Source organism: Silurus meridionalis, chromosome 10 (genome assembly GCF_014805685.1).
Source record: "Silurus meridionalis isolate SWU-2019-XX chromosome 10, ASM1480568v1, whole genome shotgun sequence".
NCBI classification, from domain to species: domain Eukaryota; kingdom Metazoa; phylum Chordata; class Actinopteri; order Siluriformes; family Siluridae; genus Silurus; species Silurus meridionalis.
Genome location: NC_060893.1, coordinates 12,569,896 through 12,594,097, shown reverse-complemented (window position 1 = coordinate 12,594,097; position 24,202 = coordinate 12,569,896). Strand labels below are relative to the sequence as shown.

Sequence of the window (24,202 nt, the reverse complement as noted above, 5' to 3'; positions counted from 1 at the left end):
CTTCAATCCTCTTGGGCATGGAACTCGCCAGCTACATAGGCTGTTGCCGGGATCCTCTTCCACTGGATGCTGGATGGTTAAACACTTGAAGCTTCAGGATACCCCACAGGTGCTCAATAGGGTTTAGGGATGGAGACGTACTAAATCACCTTCAGCTTCCTCAGCAAGGCAGTCGTCATTTTGGTGGTGTGTTTTAGGTCGTTATTAGGTTGAAAACTGCTCATGTTCTGCTTTAGAATGTCACAGTACATGTTGGAATCCATGTTTCCTTCAATGAACTACAGCTCCCCAGTTCCAGCAGTACTCTTGCAGCTACAGACCATGATGCTACCACCACCATGCTTGACTGTTGGCAAGGCACATTTTTCTTGGAAATCCTCACCAGGGCCTCACCACACGTGCTGGACACCATGTGAGCCAAACAAGTTTATCTTGGTCTTATCAGACCACAGGACATGGTTCCAGTAATTCGTGCTTTCAGCAAACTGTTCGAGTGTTTTCTTGTGAGCCAGTTTCAGAAGAGGTTTCCTTCTGGGACGACATTCATGCAAACAGACATTTTGCAGTGTGTGACAAGCGAAGCTTCCTCTCCTGGAACTCTGTTTTTTGAAGCCAGCTTCTGCACCTGATCTACAGCACAAGGACTCGACTTCTTTGATGGACCCTTGCGAAGTTTGTTCCAAGTGGAACCCATCTTGGAAAACCTCTGTATGATTCTGACCACTGTGCTGTTACTCAGTTTTAGAGTGTTACTGATCTTCTTATAGCCTCAGCCATCTTTGTGGAGAGCACCAATTCTAATTCTCAAATCCTCAGAGAGTTCTTTGCCATGAGGTGCCATGTTGAACATCCTTTTTCTTCTTCTTTCGGCTTCTCCCATTAGGGGTCACCACAGCAGATCATCCATCTCCATACCCCCCTGTCCTCTACATCTGCCTCTTTCAACCCAACTACCTGCATGTCTTCCCTCACCACATCCACAAACCGCCTCCATGGTCTTCCTCTTATCCTCCATCCTGGTGGCTCCATCCTCAACATTCTTCTACCAATATACCCCATGTTTCTCCTCTGAACATGTCCAAACCATCTCAATCTCACCTCCCTCACCTTGTCTCCAAAACGTCCTACATGCAAGGTGAGGGAGGCGAGATTGAGATGGTATGGACATGTGGTCAGTATTAGAGAATTGTACTGAAAGCACCAAATTTTAGCTACTTTAATACAAGATACACAAATCTGTATGGTCCTGTCAAGCAGACAAAAACATGAACATGATAAAAAAAATGACATGTGGCTTTGCTTGGTTACATGACCTACAGCTGTTATCACTTAGGCTGTACTCATTTCTATAGTATTGTTGTTCTGTAGTATTGTATTGAGAAGATATACTAAAATGGTTGATAAAATATTAGGGGTGTACTCACTTTTGTGAGATATTGTAAATATATATAGAATTGCCAACTGTAGCACAAGGTAGATGTGGAAGGATGGAAAAAGTATTTCAAAGATCCGTTTCAGAATTGTGCAGTTTGGTTCATTCCTGTGTCAAGCTTCAAGCCAACCAACCAAATGCTTTCATAACAACAAGCTGTTTGGAAGCTTTCCAAGAAAGATGCATTTTCTGAGAGCATCCTCCAAAATGCAGTGCCTATACTTATAACCATGCACTGTTATATTCTCAGCAAATCCAACCTTTAGTGCGTGTGTGTGTGTGTGTGTGTGTGTGTGTGTGTGTGTTTTAGCTCAGTAACAGGTAACCATTATAAGCCAAGCCCAAGCTGTAATGAGGAAGCACAGATGGATATTATTCCTTCTCCCAGTAACTCTGAGCAGGACTCAAAATCTAACCTATTAAAGTGAGTGTATTTGAGTGTGTGTGTGTGTGTGTGTGTGTGTGTGTGTGTGTGTGTGTGTGTGTGTGTGTGTGTGTGTGTGTGTGTGTGTGTGAGAGAGAGAGAGAGAGAATGTCTACTGTTCACTGGCCTGTGCCAGCTCTGTAAAGCCACTGTAATTAACCATTTCTCCCTGTAACCATGGTAACTTAGTACCAACCTCAACTGTTCTCACACACACTCATCTGTCCTTTTCACACGCATTCTCACACTCACTCTCATTCATTCATTCACTCCCACACACTCTCTCTGTCTCTCTCTCTCGCTCTCGCTCTCTTTCACATTTACTCTCTTGCATACATTGTCTCTCTCTTAGACTCTCTCTCATTCATTTTTCTACTCAGTCTGCCACTCACTTACACACTTTCAATTTCACACTCACGCACTTTTCCACTCACTCTCGTTCATTTTTGCACTCTCTCACACTCTCGCTTATTTGCACTCTTCTGCATGCTTTTATTCACATGATTCTCACGCACTTGTTTTAGTAGTCACTCGCTTGTATTCTTAGTCCTGCAGTTACTTTTAATCTCACACCCATTCTCTTGCTCTCACATGGTTCCAATACCAAATGTAATGAAATGACCAGCTCAGTTTACCTTCAGCCCTTAAAGTATGGTGTACAAATTCACAGCTGCTTCTCTCAGGTGTACAGATACACATCAGCACAGGTCCTGTTTTACTGCTGCTGTGTTGTTTTGCAAGGCAGCTTGTTTTCTAGAAGAGTGTGTTTTAGAATAAGGCTTTTGAAAGGCTGCATTGCCAGTAGAACGCCTAATGACATTTCGCTTTCACTTGGTTTCCTTAACTGAAAGTTGAATTGCTACTCTGTGATTCTCTCACTGTAGTCCATTCTGACTCAGTCAAGGTTAAACTCCACTCTTCCGTTAACATGTCTTCCACAGTGGGACATCTGAAAGTCTGAAAGAAAACCGTTAGTCATTTTGCAAAGCCAAGATTAGCAGGAACATATAAGCACCAAACGTATTGTAAAGTAATATTATATGGGGTTGTTGCAAGCAGTGAAAACTATGCTGCAATCCTTTACAACTAATCTATCTTTTGTGCAACTGGTTTGTAATTAAGCCTCTATTCCATCAGCATCACAGTGACAGCCGAAGCTCTGGTATTCAATGCCAAACCCTTCGACCAGTGCACATATTTATTCAGTCAGATACAACCCTATTTACACGCCGTTGTGCACTAATACTGTATGGCATCATGCATATTTGTATGCGACCACTTAGCATAAGCAGGTTTAGAAAGTGTAATGGTGCACAAAGACCTCTGGGATATTTGAGGGCTGAGCACATTTACCCATCTGGAAATGTTACTATAAAAAAAATCTTGTGAAAGATGACACGAGGAGCGAATGTGAATGGCTGCAGCGAGGGAGGAGGAAGAGTGATTGCATGTCAGCAGGCGTGTGAGATGGAGTGGCACGAGTGGGGAAAATGAGAGAGTTGAAAAACTACAGACTGGGGGAGAGATGAAAAGAAAGGAGGAGAAGAGAGAGGAGGAGAAAAGGGCACTAATGAAATATAGAGGATTATGTAGAGTAGCAAAAGGCAGGAGATTAAAGGGCTTTTCCATAGTCAGGGGGGCAGCGAGAGCGAAAAAACAATGAGATGACGGGGAAAAATAAACAAGAGGGAACCAGGCAGTTGAAGAGGGCACAAGGGGGTTCTCATTTTGTTAAGTATGAAAAAGAAATTGAAGCTTGAACGTATACTCAGACGGTATACACAAAACACACACGCAACCCATTCATTGTAAAGTGTCACATTATTTTAGAAATGAAAACAATTTTCTATATATGCATACTCATTGTGATTGAGAGGCCCTGTGCTCCATTCCTCTTCCTACACTGATTCTTCAGGCACTTTCCTGTTTCCCAGGAAATCTTGTAAGCTGCGCAAAATGGTAATTTTGCCTGTGCTCCTCTGTGGCTTTTATTTTTATCCTCCATTTTTATTTCTCTGTCAATCCTTATCTCATGCACTCTCTCACTCCCCCATGACCCAACTCTGCTTATTTATACTGAGAGAGAGAGAGAGAGAGAGAGAGAGAGAGAGAGAGAGAGAGAGCAGAAAGCAATTCAACTTTCCATACTTCTCTGATCTTTGGTTTTCTTTTAATATCCTATACTGCATGTTAACATGTCACATATAAGAGGGCCGGAGATAAAAGTTAGGACAAACTATGTGTAGAATGAAAAGGGGTCTAAGTAATAATAGAGAGATGATAGTCATATCCCAAGTTGTACTGTACAGCCTTGTGCATTTGATGCCTACTTACTTATGACTGACTGGCATGGAGGTGGAAATTCAGATGGCTACCGCAACAACTAAAATTACTGCACGTCAAAAAATGCCACAAACGACACATGCTCATTAATGTTGATGTGGATTTATGTGAATGTTGATGACCTTGCTTTTGTTGCTGAATAACTTTTGTTCATTTTGCTAAGTGATGACATGGTCATGTTATCCTTATGTGTTGACTGTATGATGATCAGCTGTTTGACAGCTGTTTGACAACAGTGTTGTATCACTATATGACGTTTAGCCATGTTGCTGGATAATAACCATTTATTCGAATCAGTCATGTTGTAGGATAATTAGTGGCTATGGCATCTCTGATTATGATTCAGGTTGCAGTCTAATGATCAAAAGCTTGGCATGCATTAGATAGCCAGCAGTTTCTCTTTCTCCTTTCTGGACTGTTTTAGACACACTCCCACACTCTGTCCATCCCAGTACATCATTTTTGAAGGCAACCATGCTTTAATTGGACTGAGCAGTGTACAAGCGAGAGGTTTGCAAAGAGGATTTTGAGTGGGTGTGTCTTCTTTTTCCTCTGCAAACATGTACACAGTTGCTCATTGTTTTTAATGGCCACATCACTTGATGTCTCTATTAATACAGGAGAATATGCACCGATGATTTGCATGTAGGCGATTCCCAACGGGTAATCCTGACACTGGAAAAGAGATAAAGAAAAAAAAAAGTGTGTATTTGCAAAAGAGACGGTTCAGGATTCTGTATGCTCATTATGAGGGTAATGGAATTTTTGCTTTGCCCTTTACTTTGATTCTCTGTGCTGCAATTTCACAGATACTTGCATAATTGAATGAGGACAACATTTGCTGGAATGTCTCTCTCCTCTTCTTGGTTGTGCCATAATAAAAGTTAATGACCATTGCTGATTAGAAATATAAGTGGGCATTATAAAAAAAATATATTAAATATTCACCTTGTAAGTACATTTTTATTATGGTTAAAATGGTACAGTCTTCTTTTTTTATATGCATGAACTATGAGTACACAGCTCTAAGGTGTGTACCTTGGCTTGTGAACGTTCATAGACAACTTTACAGATCTGTTTAATTGTTTCATGCCCCGAGTTTCAGAGTAGCAGATCTTGTTAAGCATTCAGGTCTCAAAAGGCATGAAATTGCTTAGAAGAGAGTGGGCTCTCTTTGCTTTCTTTCTTGAGTGAACATTGGCAGTGTTTGTTTTTCGAGCCCAATGTGTCTCCTCAATTCTCTTGTGTTCTCCGGCTTTTGGCAGAGGAAAGAATGAGAATGTCTATTCATGGACCGAGTCCTCTGCGCTGTATCCCGAAGAGACAGACAACAAACTCTAGTCTCCAAGTCTCTCCACTTCCTAAGACCTCTGTCCATCTCCTCCTTTTCATTTTCTCTCTCCCTCTCTCTCAGCATGTGTGGCTGAATGCTTTCAGGGCTTCACTACAGCATGCATCATGAGAGCCTAATTCACCGAGTCGAGCGCTTCTGTTTATGATGGACATAGATAAGAGATGGCAGACAGCGGGACCTACGGCTTAGCTTTAATGTATGAACTGGATAACAGAGCTCAGTGGACATGTCTTTACCACAGAATGGATAGAGCCCTTTTTGTTTCAGCTGCATCGAGGTTAAGAGGCGAGAGAGAGAGAGAGAGAGAGAGAGAGAGAGAGAGAGAGAGAGAAACCACTCTGCCTGTGCTGGTTCTTGGCAGTCCTCTCATTTCTGTCATGGCTTTGGTTTATCAGACCATGACATGACTGTTGACTATGAAATGATGTCCAACTCTCTTTCTCACCCCAAAACACCCCCTGCTGAGGCATTTCTCTCACACACACACACACACACACACACACACACACACAATGGCTAGAATTTTTTCTTTTAGCCTGCTACTGTGCCACTTACAACAAAATCATATCTGTAACTAAACCATCACATCTCAAAGTGCCATAGCCCTCCACTGTGTAGAATGTGATCTGAGGAATGAGTTTGTTGCAGTACATCAGTTTCTCATGTGGTTTGAGTTACTCTGAGGAATTCTGAGTGAGTTAGTGAGAGAGAATTAGAGTCGAGTGTATTGCATTTCAGCAGCAGGCATGGCCTCTCTCTATATTACTTCTAAACACTGATCACCAATCAGCAGTAGGAATGTGCGTTTGGGCAGCTCAGGTACTCCTATTTATTACACTTGATGAAAGTAAATGGCAGAAAGTCTTTGGATAATATTTCAGGTTTTAGCAGTGTTGTGCTCTTGGGTCTGGCTGGCATATTTGTTTTCACCATGTTTTTGGCTCGTTGTACATCACCGAGCTGCTGTATAACCCAAACTATACTATTATTTTGTATGTTACTATACAAATGGCTGGGCAAAACACTACAATATGTTGTGCCCACCCATTAAACTGTAGATATTCAAAAGATTACATACAATTCCTTGCTCGTGAAGCTTAACCACTTAGGACGGTTTATGGCTCTGGATGAGGCATTTAGGAACGGTTTATGCTTTGGTTTGCCGTGGTGTTTAATACTTGGTGTTCTCACTCACAACTAGCGCCGCTACCTGAAATCGGTGTGCATATGACTAAATGAATAAATGTGGTAAATGATGTGCAGAAGATATGTAAATGTAACTTGTACTATTCTTTGTTAATGAACGTGGCCTTGTATTTCCCCTGCAAGCTTCATATCTGACCACCTACTGTATATGCGTTAACCTCATAAATTATACACACCTGAACAGAGGAGAATATATTCGCATCCATTATATGGGCAATAGTTCGTGGACACCCAGTCATAAGATTTGAGCATGCTTTTTGAACATCCCATTCCACATTTAGTCCCTATTTTCTGTTTCTACTTACTTCCACTCTTCTGGGAAGATGCTCTACTAGATATTAGGATGTGTTTTGGAGATTTTAGATCAGGCTCTGATGTAGGGTGAGGAGGTCTGGGGTGCAGTCAGCGTTGCAATTCATCCGAAAGGTGTTTGATAGAATTGAGGTCAGAGCTTTACAGCAGGCTACTCAAAATCGTCCACTCCAACAGATGGAAACCATATGGGCATGGAGCTCACTTTATACACAAGAACACAAGAGTCTCATAGTTCAAGTGAATGGTGAATGGAAGCATACCACAAAGTTAGAGGTTTTATGTACAGATGCATAGAAGGTAACAGTTTAGGGATGAATTACATATGGCTGGAAAGTCAGGTGTACCAATACTTTTGTCCATATAGTGTGTCTGTAACCATTTTGTTTTCATCAAAATGTTTCTTGTACCTCTTTTTTGACCAATAAGCTCTGCTACGGATTTTTTCTATTGCTAGATTCAGTGGCTGTGAAATTGATGGAGGTCTGCCTCCAGACTACAGTCTGCTAGTTGACATCCCTGCACTAACTCAATCTATTGCTTATCAGTTCTCAACAAGGACGGGTTTGGGATATCACATGCGTTATTGATGATGTTAAGCTGTTCAGCGTCTTTTTCATCATATCACGTGTGTTTGGGGAATAAAATGTTTTGCATGCATGAGCTTACAGTTACAGTTAAATTTATAGGGGAGAGTTTAATTCCATCTTGTCCGCTAGGCTAGGAATGGCTGTGCCATAATCAAGATAAGTTAAACGTATTCTGTATTAAGTTACTGTAAGTTAGACTTTTATATATATATTTAAGTTATATATATATATATATATATATATATATATATATATATATATATATATATATATATATATATATATATATATATATATATATATATATATATATATATATATATATATATATATATATATATATATATATATATATATATACTAAGTTGTTAGATATATTAGCTACGTTAATTCAATTCAATTCATTTTTATTTGTATAGCGTTTTTAACATTGAACATTGTCTCAGAGATTACACAGATAATGTGGTGATAAAAAATTCATATGTTCTTTATAATTAAGTTTGACCCTGATGAACAAGCCGGTGGCGACTGTGGCAAGGAAAAACGCCCCGAGATGGCAAGAGGATAAAACCTTGAGAGGAACCAGACTCAAGAGGGGAACCCCTCCTCGTCTGGGTGGCACCGAATGTCCATTTATTGCAGATATACGATGTTGCGGGGTACAGTGATGTTGATCAGAAGCAAACTTTAGTCCTGAGTCAATGTAGCAGACTGTTGACATTAACTACAGTCCAAATCCATCCTCAAAGCTCCCGTTCTTACTCCGGAATTCCATTGGAACCACCCAAGGCGTTGATGAGAAACTGTCCCGAGCTGCACAGAGTGGCCTCCAGTCGAAGAGAACACTATCCAGAGGCAGGCCTGGATGAAGTGGGAAGATCCACGGAGGGAACAGTGGTCACTGGAACCTCAGGAGCATGTTTATTGTTTAACTGTGTATCTATAGTGCTGTACCATGGCTGATCAACTGTATTGGGATTAGTGGGAGAAATTGTGTGTGGTGTGTTGTTCATTTTCTTCACGTTGCAGCATGCTTTTAAAGCCAAACTAACAGTGCGGCTCTGGTCTAGAGTATGTATCTTCAGTCTCTGATTTGAAATGATCATATGTTCTCTCTTCACTCTCTGTAGGCTGCAAGTTTCCAGCTTAAATGCCACTGTGAGCATTGCATTTTAAATAAGCATTACAGCTCCATTGCTGAAAGGGTTTGTATTTTTCTTCTCGGACTTCAATCAATACTAAAAGTATTTGGTGAAGCTAAATGTTATTTCAGACATTTATTGTCTTGTCATGATTGATCATTGCAGTCACTTTGTCTTCCCTGCAGTGGTGGTATGGGGAGCTTAAATCTGGTCAGAGTGATCACTACATTTCCACCTGTCTCAAGTCCTTCATGTCTCAGCACATTTCCACACATTTTAGTGTCCCATATAAAATTGTCCAAGGCTATGGATCACACAGCCTACTCATTCAGCCTGTTTTTCTTCTTGTTAGATTTGGGTTGCAAAAAAAAGTAGCTGCTGAAACTTGGCAGAGGTGTGACTTTATTTTGCAACTCGCATAGGACTGAACTAATGCGCCTGCCTCGCCTCACTGTTCGCTGCTGTTCTGGAAGCTTTGGGCAACGTGTTCTTCACAATCTGTGTAACAGGAATTGTGTTTTTACTTCATTTCTTGTTGGCCTTGATGTTAGTCTTTCCTCTCCATCTGTGCTAGTAGTTGGTGTGAACCTCAGGGGAGATTTGTTCCTTGTTTACTAGGCTTGGTCAGTACAGTGCACCCTATGCATTAGTTCTGAGAAAAAAACTATATTACTGTAATACTGTACTATAATACTGTATGCAATACAGTTATATTTATATACATGTGCAATATACGTGGAATGACAATAACGTGTGTGTGTGTGTGTGTGTGTGTGTGTGTGTGAGAGAGAGATTCGGTCAGTAAAGTAGGAAATACTGTTGCATTGTGGAGTCTGAGGGCTGATGGCTAAGAAAGAACCCCTAGACATCTTGTGCTTTACAAATTGGATTTATAAAATGGAGCTTTACTGAAAAGCTGGAAGGTATGCGAATGATAATATCCAAAGCTCCAATTAAATTTACCAGTACAGATTTTAATTTTCCAAAAAAAAAAAAAAAAACCCTGGCTTGTTGGCTCAGCTTAAATGAGGTTTGATGCAGGGATTTAAAGAGCTGAAATTGATTTACGGTAAATGTTTCGGGTGAAATCGCTCTGTTGTTCCAGAGTTATCATCCACATTTGAGTAACTGCGAAAACTTCTGCTCTTTGTCTAATGAGAAGTCATACTCCTTGCACAGTGTGTGGTTCAGAGGAAGGAGTTGACAGAAGAGTTTGTGTGGTGCCGGGGAGGCTAAAAGATCGTCATTAACACACATCTCCTCCTCTTTTGTCATTATCACTTCAGTCTACGCAGAAAGGCGGTCTTTAAGATGCCTGTGATTAAGGCAGACTGGCTTTTTTTTGTGTGCTTGTGGGGATGTGACCTTATTTCGGTTTATTTGTTAAGGGTTGAAATCCAGTCATTAGTTCAGCAGACCATTTTTGTCTCCTTTTGTGTCAACGTAGGGATGTGAGAAGAGTGGAAATGCATGGAACAGCAGGATTTAAACTAAAATGCATTATTCATGGTCGAGATGGAGGTTGTGGTCTAGCAGAAGTGGCACTGCATTATGCTGGAGTGAACATTAAAAACACTTTTTTTTGACAGGAGATGATGAGAAAATCCTGCATTTTTGAAGTAAAGACTGCACCATGAACTACAAATGAATTTTTGTCCAGCGTGAAGTGTGTCAGTTTGTCTGTGTGTGTTTGGAAGTTTACTTTTAAACATTAAGCCTTGCTGATTGGCTGAGCTCGTGCTGGCGGCTCAGTGAAAAATAGCTGTACTCTCTCCCTGAGCATTCATTGTTCTTTAGCACCAGGCTTTTATGAGAATGTGGACCTTTCACCACCAGGGTGCCCACATACTCAATCTCCATGGCGACAGGACCCTTGTAAAGGCTGTGTAGTCAAAGCAACCTAACGGCTCCAGCACAACCTTTGACCCTTTCCTTTTTCTCTTCTTTGTTCTTAGAAAAATGCTTTAGCGTTCAGACAAAACAATACTCTGGTACTACACTGTAAGACACATGTCAGGAGCTTTCATTTCATTTCACAGCAAGTATCTAAGATTAAAGTGAACAAGACAGGCATGTGTGTTTCCTGAGCTCAGCAAAAGATATTCACCTGAAAGTTATATTCATGGTAACTCCTGATTCAGAATGCACGTATAACTGAGTTATAAATAAAGACTCCTATAGAGGACCACTCTGGTGTTTTACTATGTAATCTCTGTCCAGTGTAGCTTTAGCTCCTGTAAATCTACCATTGATACGAGTGTGTACAGGATAATCATTGAATCTCATTAATCAATCAAATAATGTGATTGTGCAATGATCATAATGTCCAGAGTATGACGGTTGTAGATAAAGTTACAGCCGTCATACTCTGGACATTATAATCATTGCATAGCAGTAAACAGTAAAGGATGACACAGACATAAAGTCTTATCAAAGCTGTTCTTATGTAGTTGTACAGAATCATTCTGTTTACTTATGCTTTCAGCATGGTTTTGTCATATCCGTGCATTATCATATAATAACACTGCATTGGAAAACGACGACTACAAATTTGCTAAAAGTGTGAATTTTTAGACTCAGTGGTTAATTAGCTTGATAAATTCTTGATTATTTAACTAGATAAATGTGGAGAACAATGTGGAGATTGGACCAGGGTTTTTCTGTGGAGATTTCCCACCTCTGCATTCACCCATGCCTGTCAGCTTAACAAGGATGATATCCAAGACGATGAGGTGCTGTGTGGTTTTGGAGCTACGCCATACATGGTTGAGTCGAGGTCGAATGTCGGCCAATAGTAATGGAGAGCTTCAGGAATCAGAATGTTTTTGCTTATATCTGAAGGCTGGTACCTTATACTTACTAAAGCCCTGACGGCTTATAAGCACGGACGGATGCACATGTTCAATGAGTGTGAGGTAGCAAGACATTTCAGCATTGGAAAGCTCCAAGTTGATAAAATACCTCCTCCAGCATGTGCATGTCAACAGTTTTCTCATCCAAAGGATTCTTGGAAAAGAGAATCTTGTGCAGGAAGACATACAGTCAAAAACACATCAAAGATCCATGTTTGCTGCTTACAAGCTGCTACTGTACAGAAAGACCCACCCCGAGAGAGAGAGAGAGAGAGAGAGAGAGATACTTTCTAGAGAGCATTTGATTGGATGAACACAAGACTAGTACAGGATGAGTCATCATAAAACATTTTGCATTTTCCTCTAAATAACAAACTGTAAAATTTCAATAGGAATGTCCAAATATATTTTTCTGGTATACACTAATATTGCCAAAAGTTCACAGACCCCTTGGTCATAAGTTTGTTTTGTGCTTTTTGAGCATCGCATTCCATATTTAGTCCCAATTTGCTCTTGTAATTTCCTCCACTCTTCTGAGAAGATGTTCCACTACATTTTGGAGTGTGCTTGTGGACATTTGTGTTCATCAGCCACAAGTGTTAAAATCAGGAAAAGATGTCAGTGAGGTGGGGAGGCCTGAGGAGCACTCAGTGTTCCAATTCATCCCAAAGGTGTTCAGTAGGTTTGAGATCAGAGCTCTGTAGCAGGCCACTCAAGATCCTTCTCAGCAAACCATGTAAACCATATCTTTATGGAGCTCGCTTTGTGCACTACAAGTTCACATGAACCTTCGACACACAATGTCTATGACAAATGATTATCTGGAGGATTTACATATGAGCAAGAGCAAGTAAGAGAGATTGTGGAATTCACTGGAGTGGACGATTTATTAGGTAATGAAGAAATGAAGGTGAGATGAGCATAAAAAGCTTGGAGTCGAGCATGGTGCTGAGACAGTGTTCATAGCCCAGTCATTTTGATGAGCTCCATCCATCTTTTCCAGAGTGGGCTGAAGGGGCATACACCAGTGTGGATGTGTGTTCACCTCTTCAGTGTGTAAAGGACTCATATGGTCTCTGTGCTGAGAAACACGGCGACTTATTGCATTTTTGCAGGATAAGAGAGGAATGAACTCTATTCACGAGTGCTTGTGCGTGTGTGTGTGGGTGGTATGTGGGTAGAAGGGTGTTATAGTAAGTATGAAGGTCTTTTAGGCAGATGGCAGACCCCTTCTTTTGGCACAGATAAAAGTGCCCCCAGCCTGCTGGTGCTCATAGAGATGGTACATGTTGGAGAGGGTCTTTCTTTTCTCTACCTCAATCTATTTGTCTCTCCTGTGTTTTTCCTGGATAGTTTCACTAAAGTGCTCAGTGGCAGAATATGTGAATGTGCTGCCCCCTGCTGGTGGAGTCTATTAGCATTAGTGTACTATGTGCATCATTTAAACTGTTTTTCATTTGCAGTTAACATTCTTACCTTGTTGAATGTAGAGGGTTTTTTTCCCTTAATTGTTTTCAGAATGCAGAGTATATTCTCATATAGTGTAATCACATTGCAAAAGTAAGTTCAATGAACAGTTACAGTCCCTGCTTTTACTAACATTTGATACCCTATTTCAATATTTGTTTCTGTGTGTGTGTGTGTGTGTGTGTGTGTGTGTGTGTTGGGTGCACTTATACTGAATGAGTACTTGGGCTTTGTGTTTGTGTCAAGGGAAGAGTTTAATCTAATGCAGAGCACTTATTAGCATTACTATAGGCAGGTGTCCAGGTGGAGATAGAGTGCTCTTTGAAACCTTCATGTCTAAGCAAACAGCTGCCATGTTTCACCACTGGAGGACAAAGAGACAGTTTTTTTTTTTTTTTTTTTTTTTATTTAAACCAAGAAGTATTACAGATGCACCAATCAGATACGATTTTTTCATATATGTGCTGTGAATGCATGTGATGTTCAATGTATTTTATTCGAAAATAAATTAAATTCTTGTTCCTCAATACTCAGGAATTAATACTAAAGAAAGATGTGTACAGTAAATACCTGCACTGTCAGCATGGTTACTCACCCAGTTATACTGTATGGCCAAAAGCTCATGGACATCTCACAATCACACCTTTATTTTGTTTTTTCCCCACACTATTGCCATAAGAATGATTTTGTATGCTTTGGCATTACAATTTTTCTTGACCCAAACCTTTTCCAGCATGACAACACAAGCTCCATGAAGACATATTTTGCCACGGTCCCCTGGCCTCAACCCCACTGAACAAATTTTGGGTGAATTGAAATACCGATTGCACCCCAGTCCTCTTCAACAGACATCAATGCCTGACCTCAGTGATGCTTTAGTGACTGAATGAGCAAATCCTCACAGCCACACTCCAACATCCAGAAAACACGCCCGCTCAGAAGTGTTTGATATATAATATAAAAAAGCAGATGGATGGACAAACATTAATGTGACGGTCAGGTGTCTGCATGCTTTTGGCCATAGTATGTTTTATTGTTAATTTTTCTACAGGTTATTAGGTAGTTGGTCTAGGGGTGGTCTAAATACAATGGATGGTCTAAATACAATGTATAGCATTGCACTTTAAAGGGAAAATATGTCTGGGGGCACATATTTTCATTTATACCTAGGTTGGCAGGTATGTTGCATGTTAAATGTGTTACTCTTTGTCACACTTTCGTATCAGTATGAAAGTAAAAACTTCTCACTCATGAGACTTTCTGTTGTATCCCCTAGGATAACAGTGCCAGTACTCATCTCTCATCTCAACCAGATGCTCTGCTTTCTGGCACTGGATAGAAGAAAACATATTATCTGTTCATTATGAATAATGTATTCAGTTTTACATCACTGTCAGGGATACAGAACTCCATGCATGAATTCCAATATATATTATGCAGTCTAACTTTCACTGCCAAACTGTTTATAATGCATGTACCCCCTAAAATCTTTTCTAGCTTCAGTACAATGTACAGTGTATGTTTAGAGAGAACATCCTAGCCGCCATATTTGCTTTCTTCTCAGTCCACTGAACAGTCTGCTCATGTCACAGCTGCCCGTCCTTACTCTTTACTCAGTGCCGTTTCACTGATCGCCCTGCCTACGTGCTCTGCTGACATTTGATTTAGCTCCAGGATGTGCTGTACTATTTTCTCAAGCAGAGCAGACACACAGGCGATCATAATTACTGAATTAGTGCAGTGAGGCATTCATTTACTAAAAGTTCACATAAAAAAAAAGCATTGGAAATTATTTTATAGTGATTAGAATTGCTTTAATATCTTAAAAGTATTTTTTTTACAGATTCAAGAGAAGTCAATGCAGAGTACAAAGTGATTAACTAAAAAATCCTTCAGCAATTGTACGTGAATGTGTGAATTAATACACGAGAGACTTTAAATGCATCAAGAGACCAGGAGAACTTTTCCTGCTGTTTAATATTAAGAACATGAGCTGTGTAACAGGCAGGATACAGCTAGCTACCAGCTGTTGACAAAATCCATTAACAACTGATTCATTGCCTTAAAATATATGAAAAGGAATGTACTCAGCATAGCTTTACCAATTACTGTACTACCAGTTCACCTGCCTCTCTTTTTATACCCAGTCATCTTTTTAGAGTTAATCTGTAGGGTTAGAGGTGAAGCTAAACAGTATGTGTATGAACGGATTTGGGTTTTTGATGTTATAACGGTATATCACTTGTGAAGCGGACTATGTCCTTACACACACATTTAAGATTGTTTTTGTCGAATGTGTCTGAGCTGGACTTTTCATGTCAAGCTGTAGGTGTTGTTTTAATGAGGAACAGCTGTTGTATTCTTAAACTATGATGTGCTTTAGCATATTATCTTCTCTTTTGTGGAGGTATTTTTAGCCTGGGTTCAGACTCAACAACTTGTTTTACGAAAGTGTTAAAGCAGCTGTTATATAGTATGATAAATGAAGTGTGACCAGATCTCCTCCACCTGTCTTGTTTGTTCTGAGCACTGAGTGTTAATATGACCAATACTACTGTTAACAATCTCTTTTTTCGTCTTTCCAATTAATGTCCAGTTAGAACAATAATGAAATGAATCCCATTGTTATAGTACAATGAAACCCAGATGACTGTTTTATGCTTTTTATTTATTTATTTATTATTACTGTGTGTTCACGTTTGTGTTTTGTCTTGTTAGTGCATTTTTAGAGTTCCTGTTCTGAGTCAGATGTCTGTGAGTTTTGCTTGACATTTCTGACTGCTCTTCACATCCATCCTCTGTGAATTTGGCTTTTGGGAAGCTTGTCAGCATGAAGCTCTCTGATATGTCACACTTCACCATGGATTCCCAACAAGTAAAGACATAAGTGCAGTTTGTAATTTTCATAGAAGGGGGAGCAGATAATTGCATGCACAGCTCAAAAGTTCCAGTATTTTGCTTTTGCTATTAAAGTAAACGAGCCAGATTTGCTTATTTCTGCATTTTATAAAGTTGCATTGATCCGTCATAGCTTGTTCAAGTTCCACAGAGTACTTCTGCCTTCTACCCTTTGCAGGTGTGTGTGTGTGTGTGTGTGTGTGTGTGTGTGTGTGTGTGTGTATGGGTATGCTGCTAGTAGACAGTAATGATCTACAACACTATATAAGTATAGTTTATGTAAAAATATGTAAAAGATTTTATATAATGCAGTGTAATGTACCAGTTTTTTTATATCGGTCTTGTATAATGGACATCGCTCCTAAACAACTATTTTGAGATGCAAAACTCAAACAGATTTGAATACAATAAGAAAAAATTATATTATTTATGTGGTGCAACTTTCTATAAGGAAATATTTAATATCACTTGTCAGCACTTTGTAACAGTCAGTAAATGTTCAAACTGCATGCAGTGACCAGGTGTAAGCTTATTACTTCTTCCACTACCTCGGTATATTAGAAGAGTGTCGGTGGACGTGAAATAGACTTTGAAAGATTTGTTTCTGGACTGAAGTGGAAAATTCGAACATTCTCAGCATGTAAATCCGTGCCATGAAATGCAGGCTGGGAGCAGGGCAGTGTGTGCAGTCACAGGCCAGCAGAAACATAACACCTTTCAAAAAAAAGCTTTATTGAGGAGGACAACGTGTGTACAATTAAACACTCTGGCTTGGCTGCTAATGAGAAAAACAAGAGTGTGACAAAGTAGCTTCCCTGTTCACTTACTCCATGCAGGAAGTTGGCTTTCTTTAGTCCCCCAGAAACTAACAGAATGAGAATGTCTCACCACTGCCCTGCTAAGGATTAGTGCAAAAAAAAAAAAAGAAGAAAAAAACCCCACAGTGTATGTGTGCAGTTTGCAGACACACACAATCCATTCCTGTAATGATCTCAGTTAAGGATGTAGCACTGTGTAGTGTGGCCTGTAGTGTGTCCAAATCCAGGAATGGTCCATAAAACACTTCTCATACACTCTTGATAAACCAGTACACGTCTGTTGTTCTATTGTACTGCTATTACATACATGCTGCCAATCACAGTCTGTGTGCAAAGAGCTAGAAGGGGGAATGAGCGAGTGTACCATGAATATGCTCGTGCATAAATGTGTATTTTATTATTAAATGGATAATCTGTGCTTACTGAACATTATCGCATTGCATTATCAGTGGAGTAGAGGAGAAGGGGAAAAAGTGGAGAGTGTAGAAAGACAACACACACTGAACATCTCAGATGGCCCATGTGTGTTAATGAGGCATCAGAAAATGTTTTGAACCGTATAGAGATTCCCATAGTCATATTTTACATTATTATTTTTACACTGTGCACTATATTCTAAAGGCATCCTATATATATTTATAAGACTGTACATAGTGCACAGTTTTATTTGATTTATATGCCTGGCTTTTATAGCTTTTAAGGGAGCGTGGAAATTATCACTTTGGCGAAGTTCAATTTCATTCTTGGATTTAAAAAGCTTTCCAGTGAAACCGAACATGCTTTTGGAAGATATGTGTAGAGCCTTAGATTTACCATCTTCTTCCTTTTTTTAACCCTCATTTTTCCTCCTACTGCTATCTCTTTTTTTCTAGTTTCCTATTTTACTCCAATCCCCCCCCTTCCCTCCTTTTTTGAAATCAATTTTAAATACCATTTTCTCTTCCTTCCTCTCTTCCTTTCCCCTTTTTTGTTTCTTCCTTCCTTCCTTCCTTTCTGATTTTTTTTTTCCCCTTTCTTACTGCTTTCCTCCTTCTGTCCTTCCTCCTTTCAATTTTTTTTCCTTCCTCTATTCCTTTTCTTTCCTGCCTCCATTGCTTCTCTCTGCTTTTCCTTCCATATTTTCTATACTTATGTTTATCTTTACTTTTTTTTCTCCCAGCAAATCTAATGTTCGTTCTTCACTCTCTCCTCCTGAGAGTAACAACATTTGAGAGCAGAAAAAAAGGTCGTCACTGTGCGCTAAAATTAAATGTTCTTCTTGTTTTTTCACTCTGAACTCTCTTTTTCTTCTCAGTTTCTGTACCGCTAATAGCCTTCCCTCTCTCGCTGAATTAGGTGCCCTCTTTGTTCCTCTCTATAAGTAGCTGTCAGACGCTATTCACAGTTGCCTGGCACCAGTGTTGGTCAGAGAGAGACGCTGCTGAGTCTGTTTGTGCTGAAATAATTATGGGAGTAATAACTCAGTGTGCTGCTGTTGTGGATTACCCTGTGTCTAATTCATGTAGAAAAGCATCCTGTGGGAGAGAATAAAGTTTGGGATTCTCAGTACTATTTGTGTCTGCTCCTGACTGGGAAGATGACCTGGTCACTTGAGTGCTCTTTTTTTTTTTTCTTCTTCTTTATTTTGCCACAGTTGCAATAATAATGACTGACTGATTGATCTGGTTTTAATTCTCCTCTGTAATGTAACATACCTTATCTCTCTCTCTCTCTCTCTCTCTCTCTCTCTCTCTCTCTCTCTCAGAATCTCCAGGTCAGGATTTTGTGACACTCGACTATCGGTTGCGTTACTACCCCAGTATCACCTATGCAGTCATTGGCAGCGCTATCATTTTCGTCCTGGTGGTGGCGCTGTTGGCTCTGGTGTTGCATCACCAGAGAAAGAGGAGCGTGTTGCTGCCCCGCAGTGGAAGCCACCCGCATCCTCACCAGCCTCTACTGCTCTCCCGGCTGGTAATAGTGGACAGAGGACACGTCTCACCTCCATCCTCGTCCACGTCAGGCCACTTCAGCTCAGCACACAGCCTCCAGCTGCTCACCAGCTCCCTCTACCCCCAAGGAGTCTCGCTGGAGTCGCCACCTTCGTACTCACAGGCAGTGCTGGATGTCAGGTAGGCCAGAGACACTCTAATGATAAGGGTTTACTGTAGAGTGATGTAATGTCTAGAAAGGTGAACTGAAACTGATATTAGTGAGGAAATAAGGAGTTTGCTCAGTACCTCTAATGAAACCCCTCAGGCGAGTGACAAAAAGTCCTTCACCTTCACTTGCTATGACAAAACACATCAATGACAAACCATCAGTTTCAAAGAGTAGACAAATTGTTTGTGTGCATATATATATATATATATATATATATATATATATATATATATATATATATATATATATATATATATATATACATACATGTGTGTGTGTGTGTGTGTGTGTCAGCAGGTCACACTTCAGCGGATGAGTGTATTAAAGCACAAGACTAATTCAGAATATGTAGACATGTTATTGTATTGTATTCTTGTATTTATATGCATTTATCAGCATTGAGTTGCGTGTCACTACCATCGAACACATCAGATTTAAACATCATTTCATAACAAAGTTCTTTAAATGTCAGTAAAGAAATAGGATTTTCTCTTTTTGTGATTGTTAAACCTACATTCACTGTATAGGCAAAAGTATTGGGACACCTGATTTTTCCAGACATATGCCGTTTTTCCACAAACTGTTACCACAATGTTGAAGGCACAAAATTGTGCAGGTGGTTGTGTTCAAGTCTCCCTTCACCTGATCTATGAGATCCAAACCTGTTCCATCATGCCAATTCCCCTGTGCCCAAATCGAGCAGACTGAAAATATGCTTTACATGGGTTGAAGTAAAAGATCTTGAGTGGCCTGCTATAGAGTGCTGACTTCAACAATACTGAACACCTTTGATGATTTGGAACACTGAGTGCACCCCAGACCTCCTCACCCTACATCAACTGACTCCATAACCACACTCCAAAATCTAGTGGAACATCTAACAGCAAATGGAGATTAAATGTGGAATGGGATGTTTAAAACTCACACATGAAACCTTCGGTCAGGTGTCCACAAACTTCAGCCCATACAGTGTATCTGCTTATTATTCTGCCTGACTGTTGATTTGTCTTCCTGCTTAAACAAAACTCTACACTATTCTCAATCGTTCATTTTCCTGCTCAACTGATGTTGCATCACCTGTATTTCTATATTGGTGCTAAAACCCCAATATATTTTAAGATGCCTTAACAGTCACAGTTTCAGTCCTGCAGTAGCTCTGAATTTTCCCCTTGTGTTTTTATTGCTGTTGTAACACTGATGTTCTCTGTACCTGTAGTCGACCACCGTGGTTTGACCTCCCGCCCCCTCCTTACCCTCCTGATGGCGCGGCTGCGTGTGAAACAGAGCCACCTGTTTATGAAGCATCCACACACATTATTGAGACTCCTGCAGTCAGATCTGAGAGAGCACAAGTGCACAGCATCAATCCCACAGTCAGATGTGAAGCAGCACAGCCCCGAACCCTCAGTACAGCCTCCAGCTCCATAGAGGACTCTCAGCAGCTATAGCTGTCCACTGAGGGAACAGAGAGACACTTGTATATAGGACACAGAGACATGTATGGGACTATGGGTGTGGAAAGATAAAGGACGGATGAGTGCCACAGCGCTACATTTAGAGCATCGCTAAAGGACGCTGCCAGAAATTGGTTTTTCAACTTAGTGGTTTTCGTGAGTAGAAAGTGCCATCTTCTGGTGAACATGTGACATTACAGCTCATGAACTTTACCGTGAATTGACACTGTACATAATGAGAACTGACTGATCTCATATACAAGACTGATTTTGACGTGCATTAATGATGCAGACACCAAACAAATGCCACACAAGTACTACAGGACTAAAAACTGTTCTGTTCTTTAATAGTCTTTATCTCTTTTGGTGTTTCCTTTTCTTACATCGCTTTATAATATTCTGAAAAATTACTATGCAATGTGAACTGTGTATAAAAGAAAAACTAAACAAAAAACACATGATACAAGTGATGTGGTGTGTAAAGAATCAATGTATCCCATTCTCATCATTAAAGCACTTATTAATTTATACTGTTGATACACTTTTGGTCGTCATGTTCCTGTCAGTGATTTCTCAAATTAAATCGACAGTTGAAACGTCCACAGGTTTTAACGTCCACAGGTTTGTGCGCATTTCACATTTACAGACCCATTACTTCATGATTCTGCAAGTTACACTTAAAATTGAAAAAACACAGTTTTAATAGCTACAATTCTGCCTTCTGATTCGACAAATGAATTATTCTACACTGTAGGATTTGTGTTTCACACTGAAATCTCCAGTCCCGAAATATTCGCTCACTTAGAAGACTTGAATCTCAGCATTCTGCGCTGTGATCTGATTACTGGAGAGATTTCGAGTGGGGAAAAATAAACCCTGATATCACAAGTCTAGTGAATGCTGTGCTATGTGACCTTGTTTCTGAAGACTACAATCCTAATCTCGTACCTAATGGTATAACATTGCTACAGAATCTCCAGAGAAGTTTACTAGCTCTCGCCCACTCTGTCTGAAATCCAGTGATTTTATTCTCCAGGTCCGTGCGCCTGCTGTTCCATTAACCCTCTGCATGCTGCGACTAGGAGCTATATGTTGCATGCTGTAATTAATCTGTACTCAATGCCTTAGTGCCTTACAGATACAATTCTTTGTAAATCTAAAAAAAAGCTGTTAATTACACTTAATTGTACTACAATTCACTTGTCATGTGATTCCTTTCATTTTAGCCATTGACAATTAGTGTATTTGGTTTATCATGAATAAAAATATAGTTTTTTTTCTTTCTTTCTTAGAAAGTGCAGTGTAGACCTGAGCTTCTTAAACATGTTTATAGGAGCTGCAAATGAAAGTAATGTTAATATCTGTTCATTTGTTCACTTTGCATTACAGAAAATACCCTTTTAACTTTCAACACTGATTCCGTTTTAGTGCTTTTTTGTTGCTTTAGGATTTAAATGTGAAGCTCTGAAATGAAGTGCCGTTTCTAAATATCACATGAAAGACAATTATACATTTGTTGTATCTGTTCCAAGGTTTATAACAGATGTGTGTGAAGGATGAAGCCTTGTTAATTTTTATTTTTATTTTTTTTTTTTTTTGTCAAACTTTAAGGTTTAAAAAAGACTTACCTGGGAGAATTTGTGTGTATTTAAAAGTATAAAGTATTGTGAGTAATATAGTAAACTAAGAAAATCATGTACATGGAAAGTATTGCTTATGTCTATTTCAATTTATGTCTTTATGTATTTTATTTTATGTCTTTAAGTGTGACCAAAGCAAATGTATTTTATGTGGAATTGTGGAAAAAGAAACATATACACACACACACACACACACACAGTGAAAAAGTGTTTGCCCCCTAAACCTAATTAGTGGTTGGGCCACTCTTAGCAGCAACAAGTGTTTGTGATAACTTGCAATGAGTCTGTTACAGTGCTGTGGGGGAATTTTGATCACTCACTTATGCAGAATTGTAATTCAGACACATTGGAGGGTTTTCAAACATGAACCGCCTTTTTTAGGGTCATGCCACAGCATCTCAATATAATTCAGGTCAGGACTTTGACTAGGACACTCCAAAGTCTTCATTTTGTTTTTCAGAGGTGGACTTGTTGGTGTGTTTTGGATCATTGTCCTGCTGCAAAACCCATGTTCGCTTCAGCTTGAGGTCACGAACAAATGGCCGGATACTCTCCTTCAGGATTTTTTGGTAAACAGCAGAATTCATGGTTCCATTTATCATAGCAAGTCTTCCAGGTCCTGAAGCAGCAAAACAGCCCCAGACCATCACACTACCACCACCATATTTTAATGTTGGTATGATGTTCTTTTTCTGAAATGCTGTCTTACTTTTACACCAGACGTAATGGGACACACATCTTCCAAAAAGTTTAACTTTTGTCTCATCAGTCCACAGAGTATTTTCCCAAAATTCTTGAGGATCAGCAAGATGTTTTCTGGCAAAACTGAGACGAGCCTTTATGTTCTTTTTGCTCAGCAACGGTTTTTATCTTGGACAATTTTTGCCTTCTCTTTCTTATGGTGGAGTCATGAACACTGACCTTAACTGAGGCCATTGAGGCCTGTAGTTGTTTGGATGTTGTTTTGGGGTCTTTTGTGACCTCTTGGATGAGTCGTCACTGTGCTCTTGGGGTAATTTTGGTCGGCCACTCCTGGGAAGGTTCTCCACTGTTCCATGGTTTTGCCATTTGTGAATAAAGGCCCTCACTGTGGTTCACTGGAGTCCCAAAGCTTTAGAAATGGCTTTATAACCTTTTACAGACTGCTAGATCTTAATTACTTTCTTTCTCATTTATTTCTGAATTTCTTTGGATCTCAGCATGATGTCTAGCTTTTGATGATCTTTTGGTCTCCTTCACTTAATTGTGAACAGGTGTGGCAGTAATCAGGTCTGGGTGTGGCGAGAGAAATTTAACTCATGTCATAAACCACAGTTTTACCAGGGGGGCAAACACTTTTTCACACAGGGCCATGTAGTTTTGGATTTTGTTTTCCCTCAATATTAAAAACCTTTATTTAAAAACTGCATGTTGTGTTCACTTGTGTTATCTTTTACTAATATTTAAATTAGTTTGATGATCTGAAACTTTAAAGTGTGACAAACATGCAAAAAAAAACGAAATGAGGACACAAAACATAAAAAATAAATAAATATATATATATATATATATATATATATAAAAAAAATTTTTATTAATAACACGTTAACACAAATTCAGCTTAACGGCACAAATTTTTTGAACGTGTGATTGATGCATTTCTGTTTGACCATTTTTAATAAAATATAAATAAGTATAAAATGGGCAAAACTAAAACATTCACTGCAATAAACACGATATACGATGTCTTTCTTAACTCAGTTATAAAAAAAGAAAAACTCCACCGAAAGAATTTTCGTAATTTAAAACATAATTAAATAAAATAACCCTCACCCCCAAAATGTCATCTTCATGCTTTATGTTGAGTTTTGGGTTTCACAAATAATAAATATACATTTGCATAAAGTGTTTATGCAAAAGACTTGAAAAGTTTTTATTTAAGGTACATTTAGAACAGATTAAAAAAATGTGCGATTAATCTCGAGTCATGTCAATTATGCGAATAATCGGGAATCAATATTTTAATCGATTGACAGCCCTAAAAAAAACTAATTAAAAAATAAATTCATAAAAAGTATATATATATATATATATATATATATATATATATATATATATATATATATATATATAGTGCTAGTTAAATCTG

The 24,202-nt window shown here is 39.3% G+C and overlaps 1 protein-coding gene across 2 annotated transcripts in view; it reads left to right on the top strand.

The window, feature by feature from the left end:
- Positions 1-20,962, top strand: part of ldlrad3 (low density lipoprotein receptor class A domain containing 3) — a 77,839-nt gene extending 56,877 nt beyond the window's left edge. For both annotated transcript variants that reach the window (XM_046860290.1, XM_046860289.1), the window contains exons 5-6: positions 18,583-18,949; positions 20,197-20,962. In XM_046860290.1, coding sequence (XP_046716246.1) covers positions 18,583-18,949; positions 20,197-20,428 — 599 coding nt within the window. In that variant the 3' untranslated portion in view covers positions 20,429-20,962. The remainder of the gene's footprint in view (positions 1-18,582; positions 18,950-20,196) is intronic.
- The last annotated feature ends 3,240 nt before the right edge of the window (positions 20,963-24,202 follow it).